An 11,982-nucleotide genomic window follows, 5' to 3' on the forward strand; every position below is an offset into this window, starting at 1 on the left:
TACATGCCATTCCCCCTCTTAAGTGTGTGTTTGTGTGTGAGCAGGGAGGGAAAATTCCCATCCGGTGGACGGCGCCAGAGGCCATTGCCTTCAGGAAGTTCACCTCTGCCAGTGACGTGTGGAGTTATGGCATCGTTATGTGGGAGGTGGTGTCGTATGGAGAGAGGCCATACTGGGACATGAGCAACCAGGATGTGAGTTATTACCATTATTATGATGCAAACATACATTTAGAGAGCTGAGACATATGCAGCTTTATATTCATTTTTAAGTTGTTTGTTTTTTTTTGGGGGGGGGGGTCGTATTATCTCCTCACTGCAGCTGCAGACGCAGTATGTCTGTGTTCTGCTTTATTTCACCCTATTTACAACTTTAGTCTGCACACCCCCTCTCCCAAATATGCAGACTGAAAAGCTCCCCCATAACACACACACACACACACACATACACACACACACACACGTCGGAGGTTGTTACCTGCAGGCTATCTGCGATGCACAGACGCCCAACTCCAGCAGCGAGCTAACAGGAAAATGTGTCTCTCCAACGCACGACTGGCAGCTCTACCCTCTATTCTCGGTGGACTATCTTCTCGGCATTGTAATTCAAAGTCAGACTAGTAACACTGATAACAAGAGAGCAAAAAAAAAAAAAGGAGCCGCTATGAAAAATGCCACCAACAAAAAGCGCCGTGCAGTAATGAAAGTATCAAAGTGGAGACCGTCCTATTGTTCCCACTCGCCTTTGTGCCAAAGTCTTAGCTCAATAACCGTCAGAGTCAACAAACACAAGATGTAGAGAAAGGTGCTCGAGCACAATTGAAAAATGAAACAGCAAGCAGCAGGAGAGGAGGAGTGCTGTGGATGGAAAAACACTTTTTTTTTCCCCCAAATGACATTTTTTTTATTATTGTGGTGTGTTTAAAAACCCTACAGATCTTATGGAGAGAAATATGTTAGCCTGAGTGAAAAATCCTGGGAGTGAATTTCAGCCTCCACTTATTGTCTCGCCCTCAATCACATGAGAATAATGTTTTTATCATTTCTGAATGACGGCGGACTGAAGCCGGGAATGCGGGATGTGCTAGCAGGAATATTGGCGCACTTAAGGAAAGCATTTGGAGTGCACTAAAAAAAAATGAAACAGGAGGCTCAATCCTTTTTCACCTGCAAGGAGGTAAGATTTCATCCAGATGCTTAATGTCTTCTTTGTTCGGGGTAACAACATGTAATAAGATCCGACATGAACACAAAATATGGGTCTGAACATGTTGAACGTAATTTAAACGGTTGCCAAATGCACCATCTGGGTCTGATCTGGAAAAAAATGCCATTTAAAAATATCCTTGCAATGGAAACATTTGACAGAGACACACAGCCGTTATTCTCGTCCACAGTCAAGCTTAGTGGTGATAGCGTCACGGTATGGGGTTGCATGAGTGCTGCCGGTACTGGTGAGCCACGGTTTATTAAGGGAATCAGGAAAACAGGTGCTAAACTGTTGTGCGATATATACATTCCCTCCCCTCGCTACCTCACTTTTGGAGGGCCATGCCTGACTTCAAGGTAAGGTTAAGGTAATATAATGTAAGGTAATGTCTCAATATTCATTCATTCATTTTCTACCGCTTATCCTCACAAAGGTCGCGGGGGTGCTGGAGCCTATCCCAGCTGTCTTCAGGCGAGAGGCGGGGTACACCCTGGACTGGTTGCTAGCCAATCACAGGGCACATATAGACAAACAACCATTCACACTCACATTCATACCTATGGACAATTTGGAGTGGCTAATTAACCTAGCATGTTTTTGGAATGTGGGAGGAAACCGGAGTACCCGGAGAAAACCCACGCATGCACGGGGAGAACATGCAAACTCCACACAGAGAGATGGCCGAGGGTGGAATTGAACCCTGGTCTCCTAGCTGTGAGGTCTGCGCGCTAACCACTTTTTTGTCATTGTTGCCACAGAGTGACCAGAATACTACATAGCGATCATTCATTCATTATTTCATTTCTGGAAAAGTGAGGGAAATCAAATCACAATATTGCGAAGGACCGCTATAGATAAGCATAGCAATTACGGTGCATTCAAGGGCCGCCAAACAAACTGCAAAATCTCAACGCTGCATGAAGAAATCAGATGAACATGAAGACAAACTAAAATGTGTTGTCTTTTTTAACAGTGGTACATATGCTGTACCTGTATTGTATATTTAGAAAAAAAAGGGCCTACACCCTGGACTGGTCACCAGCCAATCACAGGAAACATATAGACAAACAACCATTCACACTCACATTCATACCTATGGACAATTTGGAGTCGCCAATTAACCTAGCATGTTTTTGGAATGTGGGAGGAAAGCGGAGTACCCGGAGAAAACCCACGCATGCACGGGGAGAACATGCAAACTCCACACAGAGATGGCCGAGGATGGAATTGAACTCGGGTCTCCTAGCTGTGAGGCCTGCACACTCGTCCACCGCGCAGGGATCCAGTGTGCATCAATTTTGCAATAGATCCACTGCTCTGTAGTAACAATGGTGTCTTGTCCCTCAGGTGATGACGGCAGTAGAGCAGGACTACCGGCTGCCCCCGCCCATGGACTGTCCCATGGTGCTGCACCAGCTCATGTTAGAGTGCTGGATGAAGGAGCGCAACCTGAGGCCCAAGTTCTCACGCATCGTCAACACCTTGGACAAGCTGTTGCGCAACGCCGGCAGCCTCAAGGTGGTGACCAGCACGTACTCAGGGTGAGCAGTAGTAGTACTCGTGTCTTTTTGGCCTCTCTCATGCACACATAAAAGTTTTATTGCGTCTTGTTGTTGGAATACAACATATTCGGATGATGATACCGTGTGACTGAAGAAGCTTTCAGCAGCTGTGTTTATGGTCCGTACGACAACAAATTACTGCAACGTTATCTTGCAACATTTGGTCTTTAAGGAACATACATTTCAGTCATTGCAACAGCAGATGCACACATGAGTTATGGTTTTAATAATTTACACAGGCCTTTTTAATAGATATCACATGGACAAAAGTATTGGGACACCTGCACCTACAGAAAGGTTGCCCACTTTTACAAATTCTTTTTTTTTTTTTAACATTTACATCAATACTGTACCTGGCAACATGACTTGAAGCGCTATTGTGGCACGCTCGAGTCGCCAAAATAGACAGATGCCGTCTGTAGCTTGCAGGAAAAAGACGTCATCACATACTGTATGACACACAGAGTAACCTACGTACTGCACCATGTGTACGTACCAAATATCTATAAAATTGAAAACCACAAGACATGCTGGGTAACTTTTTTCTCCCAACATTTTGCATTGTTTGTCACATTTTTGCTAGATTACATAAAAATGTAGAGGAGGTCGTCAGTTAGCATATTCTTGATATCCAATGTTTTATTGTTCGTAGCTCAACTACCCAGCATGCCTTGCGGGCTTTTGAAAGATAACAGTTTTAAGTTATGTTTATGTTAAGCACTTGTTGATTCATGTGATGCGTTCATTTTGCTGTGGATGTGTTGTGTTTTCATTTCGTTGCACCGTGAGCAAGTATGCCGCTCTGATTGTTAACAATGCTGTAATTGTGTCAGTGATAATGGCTGAGAAGGCATCAATGGCGGTTGGGTATCCTTTAGTTCATCCCAGAGTTCTTTGGTTGGGTTGAGGTTAAGTTCTTCAACATGTTCATCAAATTGTAGTGGAACCTTGGTTAGCATCATTAATCTGTTCTACAAGGTCTGACTCTAACCGAAACGTACTCTGACCAAAGCAGTTTTTTCCCATATGAAATAATGTAAATCCATGTTAATCCGTTCCAGAAAGCCAAAAATGCTAATGCTAAACACGTTTTACATGCAGAATACAATTGTAAATGCATATAAATACATATAAATGATAAATAAAAGGGAGTATTGGACATTTCAGGTTACTTTACTTTATTGTATTGAAGACGTGATTGTTGTAAAAACAAGCTTAGTCGTGTTAGCGTCACGGTATGGGGCTGCATGAGTGCTGCCGGTACTGGTGAGCCACGGTTTATTGAGGGAAACAGGAAAACAGGTGCTAAACTGTTGTGCGATATACCTTCCCTCCCCTTGCTCCCTCACTTTGGAGGGTCAGGCCTGACTTCAAGGTAAGGTTAAGGTAATATAATGTAAGGTAATGTCTCAATATTTTGGCTGCAAAATAACCTAAAATGGAGCCAAAGAAAGTTGCAAGTCCCAGTATTGTCGTCGTAGACGGGCAATGGAGATAATATCCGGCTCCTGCAAGCTGCTTACAAGAACGTTTTGTGGTAAAACTACATTAAGACTACAGTTGTACTCATGCAGTGTATTATAACAAATAACATGGAAAGACGTGTGCCATATTGTACGCTAGCTGGAAAATCTATTCAAACTGAGGCAAAATTTAGCTGTAAGTGAAAAAACAAAAGCATACGCTAACCTAGCATCCTCTTTATAATCTTATAGACCTTTCTTTCGCACTTTCCCTGCAAAGTTGTAAGTATACTATTGTCAAAATATCCTGGTGAGACAAAAATTAGCATTCAAGGTGCGTTAAAGGCGTCTAAGCAATCTAAGGATTGATTGAGGAATGGATTAAGAAGAGTGTCCACAGTGTTTGGAGAGTTTGGTCCTGCTGTAATTCCAACACATGTAGCCTTATACTCAATGCAATATTTGCTAGGCATGCTGAGAACACGTAGCTGCCCACTGTGCAACATCTCAGTGGGGGTGACTGCCGAGTGAAGAGATCCCTTTTCGCTTTAAGAAGTGTGTACAGCATGTGTTTTTGTCATGTGACTGCCCGCCCTCGTTGCAATAATGGAGTCGCGTTGATTGCACAGCAAATAACTGACATCTCAGTGCTAAAAATACTGAAGTATCATCATTTTTCCACTAGAGAGTGAACTGTATTAATATTACAATTTTATATAATTATAAATATATAATTATAAAAATATAAAAATATATATATAATTATAAAATATATATATATATTTATTTAAAGAGAGACTACACCTGTCTATAAGCCACAGTTGTCTACTTTGCAACATGGGATATGTAGTACACCGAAAGATGACTCATTGCCGTTCTCATCCTACTACTAGGAACTAAAACCACTAAAGTCATCTTCTTCAACATCAGAATTGAACAGCCTCATAATTCCTGCGTCACACACCTTGTCAGTCTCTCTGAGTCTCCGTGTAACAGTCCAAACCAGTTGGTGACAGTGGACTGTTATCGGTTCGGACTGTTCGGACCGAAGCTGTAGTAGTTCTACATTTGATCAAACTTATTTGAGACAAGACAGGTCAAAACAAAAAAAAAAATGATATTAACTTCCACTTCAGTATTTCCTGAAGCTGCACTCTAAGCATCATGGGAACTGCAGTTCTTTTAGTCGTGAATTAGCCACAACACTGTACAAGCCACAGGGTTCATTCAAAGTGTAGGAAAAAAGTATGGAATGCAAGATATTTTAAATTTGCAGCCAACAAGTGTTTTTTTATTAGCCTGCAGCACATTCTAAAAATATCATTTAATAAGAAAACTTAATTAAAAATAAACTGTAAAAATTAAAAAAAAAAATCACCAGTAATTTTATAGGAATAAAGGATGTATTCTAATGAGAATAAAATTGTAATATTAATAGTCAAAATGTAATTTTAGTAGCATATAGTTTAAATAATGAAGAAAAAAAGAAGCTGTTCTTTTTAAAAAAAAAAGTTGTATTATTTTGAGGAAAAAATAACATAAATACATAATTTTCTTTGGTAAATTACTTAAAAGGAAAATAATAATAAGAATAACTTACATATAATATTACCAGAATAAATACAAAATATTATTGGAATAATGTCATAATATTACAAATAAGTAGATGTCTGAAGATTATATAAGAAGAAAGTCTAAATAGTTGGAAAATTGGGGAAAAATAAAAAAAAACTGCAATTTACCAAGAATAAAGTCAAGAGGAAAAAGTCGTATTCTAATGAGGAAGGACGAGAATAAACTCATAATATGTGGAATGCCATGTCATTTTAGTAGCAGTAATATTAACAAAAAAATTAGGTTGGGGAAAAATATTATCATAATATTATGAATAGAAAATGTACAAAAATTATTTGAGAAATTTGAAATATTTGTAAATAGGAACAAAGCACAAACTGATGTACTAATATGCTTTTTGACCTGTACCACAAAGCTGAGATGCAGTATTTCCTCGTCTACATGTGTTAGTTTACACAATATCAAAATGTCAAATTCCTTGCATCCTTTCATTTTTTACTACATGACCGTCGGCAGCTAAAGTAATGTGTCCACACCCGAAGCGGCGAATGAGAGAATGATGTAATCAGTACTCTTTCACCTTTTGTGAAATTGTGCCCTCTATTGTATAGGACAGCTGTGAAGTGGAGGATGAAGCCTCTCCTCCTCATAGAGAGATAACTCTGCCCCCGGGTTGTTGGAATAAGATGTCTCCTTGAAGAAAAATATGGCAGGCCTACAAAGAGGCAAATGAGGAATGAATGAAATTCCCGTTTGTCGGGTTTGTATGGGAGAACCCACCCCCCCACCCCTCTCTTTCCGAGCTCAAAGGGTTTTGTTGCCAGACAGACGATGCACCTCTGCCACTGACACTTCACTGAGAAGTGTACAAGTTGACTTATTCATGGGCGCTTGCGCTCCCGGTGATCATTTGTTTGGGAATCCGACGCTTCCAGCCAGCCTTAACTGTGTTTGTTCGGAATTTTGTTCGCCTGGCACCCGGTCAAACAGGATGCTCTCGGCTGCTGTAGATGCAACATCCTGGCCTCTCTAGTGATGTATAATGAATTAAGCACACATCGTCTGTCTCTCGCTTTTGCGGCGCTTTCATGCTTCCGACTGGCACAAAGGGCAGGAATCACACATCGTGTATCCAGGTCGTGTGCCAGCTCCTTGGCTCACACTTTCTCTCGAGCACCGGTCCCCAAGGGCGAGCGCTATGCCAGGATTTGGGCTCAGTGAAGCTAATTGTGTGTGGAAATGTAATGGCTGACCTCGGTTTAATTCCCACAATACTTGGCGGGAAGCTCGAATGTTCCTGATAGGACAGACAGCAGCCAGGTCTGCTGATGTGGAAAAGCAGGAGGTGATGAAGTGTGAGTAATAAGGGAGATTGAGGAGAAGCTAAAAGAGAGGAATGTGTTTAATTAGCTTGCTAATGAGCTTTTTAATGCATCAGGGGAGGGCGCGCCCAACGCCGTCTTGGGGCAACAGGCGAAGAGCGTGCACGTGTGTGTGCACGAGCGTGTACGCATGTTATGCTACGTGTCGGCGTGCGCTGATGACATGCCAATGATTAATTTATGGCCTCATCAGTATGCAACAGCGAGAGATAGAAGAAGAAAGCGGAGGAGGAGAATGGATCGTGTTGTCAGCGCGTGATTTAAAGAGCGTCTACGCTGTTTGCATGTGGGCATGCCCTCGTATCGCTGCAGCGCCTCACCTGCCATGATGCTCGGCTAGATAACGTCCCGAGAGAGGGAGGATATGGAAGTTCACGGCATCTCCGAGAACACAATGGCCTTTATTGAAAGGACGCTGGCGTAGCAACGAAGGACACCTCCTTCACGTAACATGGCGAGATGCCTTGTCACTTCCTGGTTGCTGTGCAGCGTCTATTTTAATGATGGAAACGTATACTGAGGTCTTATGAAAGGCACTTCTGCCACCTCGGGGTCATTTTTTAACATGTTCTCATCTATTATGGAGTTGCATCATCACCTCTTTGTGCCTATCACGAAATAAAAGGATAAATATAAACAAAAATATAAATAAAATAAATATAAGTAATAAAAATATATATATAATATATACTTTTGTTTTTGCTCCCCTCAAAGTTAAAAAAAATTCAAAATTATATATTAAAAATATAATACACAATAATAATTTTTTAATTATAAAACATATAACATAACAATAATAATAGTTATTATGATATTATTGATTATGGATTATTCTTATTATTGTTGTTATTATTGTTGTTATTGTTGTTATTATTGTTGTTATTGTTGTTATTGTTGTTATTGTTGTTATTATTGTTATTTTTATTATTTATTATTATTATTATTATTATTATTAGGGCTACACGGCGGTCGAGTGGTTAGCGAGCAAACCTCACAGCTAGGAAACCCGAGTTCAATCTCAACCTCGGCCATCTTTGTGTGGAGTTTGCATGGTTTCCTCCCACATTCCAAAAACATGCTAGGTTAATTAGCCACTCCAAATTGTCCATAGGTATGAATGTGAGTGTGAATGGTTGTTTGTCTATATGTGCCCTGTGATTGGCTGGCCACCAATCCAGGGTGTACCCCGCCTCTCACCGGAAGACAGCCGGGATAGGCTCCAGCACCTCCCGCGACCTTCATGAGGAAGCGGTCGAAAATGAATGAATTATTATTATTATTATTATTACTATTATATATATATATGTGTGTGTGTGTGTGTGTGTGTATACATACATGTTTTTATATAATAAACAATATTACTATTTCTTTCAAATGTTGTTCACAAATCTGAATGTTTGCTAGTGAGCACTTCTGTTTTGCTGAGATAATCCATCCCACCTCACAGGTGTGCTGCATCAAGATCTGACATCATGATTAGTGCACAGGTGTTCCTTATACTGCCCACAATAAAAGGCCACTCTGACATGTGCAGTTTTGCCTCACAGCAAAATGCCACACGTTCACAAGTTCCAGACCAGCCACTAAGACAGCTGCTGAAACAATTGGTTTGCATAACTAAAGAACTGTCAGAAACCGTCTGAGGGAAGGTCAACTGCATGCTCGTCACCCATTGAGCAAGTTCGGGATGTACTTGACCGGCGTATATGACAGCGTGTGACCATTTCCCACTGATATCCGGCAACTTTGCACATCCATTGAAGGGGAGTGGACCAACATTCCACAGTCCACAGTTGACAATCTGATAAACTCTATGCGAAGATGTGTTGCACTGAATGAAGCAAATGGTCGTCACACCAGATCCTGACTGGTTCTGAGTCCCCAGACCTCCATTCATTCATTCATTCATTCATTTTCGACCGCTTATCCTCACGACGGTCGTGGGGGTGCTGGAGCCTATCCCAGCTGTCTTCGGGGGAGAGGCGGGGTACACCCTGGACTGGTGGCCAGCCAATCACAGGGCACATATAGACAAACAACCATTCACACTCACATTCATACCTATGGACAATTTGGAGTCGCCAATTAACCTAGCATGTTTTTGGAATGTGGGAGGAAACCGGAGTACCCGGAAAAAACCCACGCATGCACGGGAGAACATGCAAACTCCACACAGAGATGGCCGAGGGTGAAATTGAACCGTGGTCTCCTAGCTGTGAGGTCTGCGCACTAACCACTCGACCGCCGTGCAGCCCCCCCAGACCTTGCCAATAAAGTAAAAAAAAAATGCACATTTCAGTGAGGCCTTTTATTGTGTACAGTCTAAGGCACACTTGTGTACTAATCATGGTGTCTGATGATGAGCATCTGCGGCACACATGTGAGGTGTTGCGTTGATATTTATTTTTTGCCAGTATGGATGTGAAACAAATGTCAACCCGGTCTCTGACTTGTGTTGACAGGGACCTGCTGAGGCTCGGAGGGACGCTGCCAGGACACAACAGGAAAAGCCCGGACAGCAGCGAAGAAATAGTTCGGCAACAAATGAGCCAAACCCTCCCCATCCGAGTGTGATCTGCTGCGGCTTCAATAAGCAAGAAAGACATAAATAAACTACCTAGAAACTCTTGACTGGAAGAGCTTGATGTAAAATAAAGACGATAAAAACAAGGGGGAAGCTCCGACTACACAGGAAGGACCACTCGGAATACTTGGTGCTGTATGAGCGCCCGGAGACTTCAATGTTTAAAAGACAGCGTTCCATTACAGTGTGTGTGTGTGTGTGTGTGTGTGTGTGTGCGTGTGTGTTTTTCTTTTGACTCATGTGGTTTTGTGACTGTCGACAGAAAGCCAAACGTCTTATGGGCCCTCTCAGGTTGTGTTTGCATGTCTGCATGTGTTTTCTGCCGGTTGGGAACCAATGGGAAGGGGGGCGCGGGGGTAGGGGGAGCGCTCACACAAACCGGAACGAGGGTCTTGAAGGATCCAACAGTGCCAAGATTTTAAAGACAGCCTCACATCTGTACTAGATGTCTTTTTACTCTTCCTCTTATACTTTTTATTTGTTTTGGAGTGAGGGGTAAACAAAACAAAACAAAACAAAAAAAAAAAAAAACCTTAAATCCGCTTCCTCTTATATACAGTCTTCCACGTGTACTGGGAGAATTCCGTGTTCTAATTCTGTACAAAGCATCCAAGTCTTCACATGATCTCTCCTTCCAAGCGGAGCGATCCAACTGACACTGTGCTGGACACGTCACGTGCATGCCAATGTGGAACGCTCCATGTTATAAATGTGGCTTTGGTGGCATTGGCAATGGACTTTAACGTCCATGTTTTCTTATTTCAATCATATACGCATTGTTTTGAATGCTAACTTATTTGTGCTTTTTTTACCGGGGGCTTTTTATTACAATGCTTGTGTGTGGTTTTTATTTTATTTTATTTTTTTTAATTATTTTTCCCAGGCCAGACAGACAAATGAATGAGTGAAATTCAGTGAGTTTTAGATCATACAAACAGATCAATGCGAGTTTAAAAGGTCGTTATACAGATGAAAGCTTTATGACTTTAATATTGACTTGACCTCCAAATGTTGGTTCATTCCTCCTAACATGCGTCCATCCAGCGCGGGTCCCTATTTAAATGACCGCCTGTATATATATACACACACTTTAGATCGATCAGCCTTTTTCTGCTATCTGACCTGACTTTGGCCTCTCTGTGACCTTTGTTTACATGCTTGTTTGTTTGTTGTTGAGGAGCAAACAATGGCGGAATTGTACGTGTAATGGTCATTACATATCTGATATTATATGTCACAATGAAAGAAGAAGAAAATGTACGTCTGCGAAAGGGCAGACGTTTTCCTGTGCAATTCAAGGTGTAGTAGATTGTAAAAAAAGAAAAGAACAAAAAAAAAAAGGCAGAAAACTAGAACAAAAATAAGCATTTCTCCTTCAATATTTTTACGATAATCATATGCAAATAAATTATTAAAGTGATCTCTGGTATGCTCTTTGATTTCTCTGTGTGTTCACCAGGCTGAAGTTCCAGGTCTCATTCGGCCGAGGGATGAAAAGAAGGAATAGCAAATATGTTTTACCTCCGCAGTCGGAATATCACAGCAGCTTTGGAGGGACTCATTAGGTTTTAAGATTAATTAAAATTAAAGTCCGGTCCATGCCGCTTGCCAAATAATGACATCACGTGACTGACGGACACCGGGGGGATTTTTTACCGTGTGTTATTGGAGAAACTTCAAGGAGACAAAGTTAATATGGCTGTCGGTGTCGTTTGCCGTTAATCCGTCAGCCAGGACACAAAGCTCAGAGCAGGTGAGCAAAGCTGTCACCTCTTGTTTTTATCGACTGGGAAGAGGCTCATTCGTCAGGGTGGGTGGGGTTGTGGGTGGAGGGGGTCAGGGGGGAGAGGCATGCCTAATCATCTCAACTGGTTGCCTCTTTTTAATCAGCGTGAAAATGGAGGACCGCTGGTATCTTGTTGTTTGGATGTTTACTAAATAGCGCTGCTGCCCTGATGGGATGGGATGGGATGGGATGGATGGGATGGGATGCGTACCGTATGACTTGAAGCATCGTTACCCACAGCACCATCAAACAAAAAAAAATAATTTTGTAATGCATAAACACAACCTTCTAAATATGCTCTTAAACATTATTAGAGCCCTCTAGACATGAACTAACACCCCTATAGTCAACCGTCTTAACCAATATGGTAGACATCTAACTTAAATAAGACTTCTGCTCATGTGTGTTGCTCTAAATGTGT

General features: G+C 41.7%; 1 protein-coding gene across 2 annotated transcripts in view; it reads left to right on the plus strand.

Annotated features, from left to right (window-relative positions):
* Positions 1-11,569, plus strand: part of ephb3a (eph receptor B3a) — a 48,043-nt gene extending 36,474 nt beyond the window's left edge. For both annotated transcript variants that reach the window (XM_058066844.1, XM_058066845.1), the window contains exons 13-15: positions 45-194; positions 2,557-2,750; positions 9,654-11,569. In XM_058066844.1, coding sequence (XP_057922827.1) covers positions 45-194; positions 2,557-2,750; positions 9,654-9,765 — 456 coding nt within the window. In that variant the 3' untranslated portion in view covers positions 9,766-11,569. The remainder of the gene's footprint in view (positions 1-44; positions 195-2,556; positions 2,751-9,653) is intronic.
* The last annotated feature ends 413 nt before the right edge of the window (positions 11,570-11,982 follow it).

This window comes from Doryrhamphus excisus, chromosome 3 (assembly GCF_030265055.1).
Source record: "Doryrhamphus excisus isolate RoL2022-K1 chromosome 3, RoL_Dexc_1.0, whole genome shotgun sequence".
Taxonomy (NCBI): Eukaryota; Metazoa; Chordata; class Actinopteri; order Syngnathiformes; family Syngnathidae; genus Doryrhamphus; species Doryrhamphus excisus.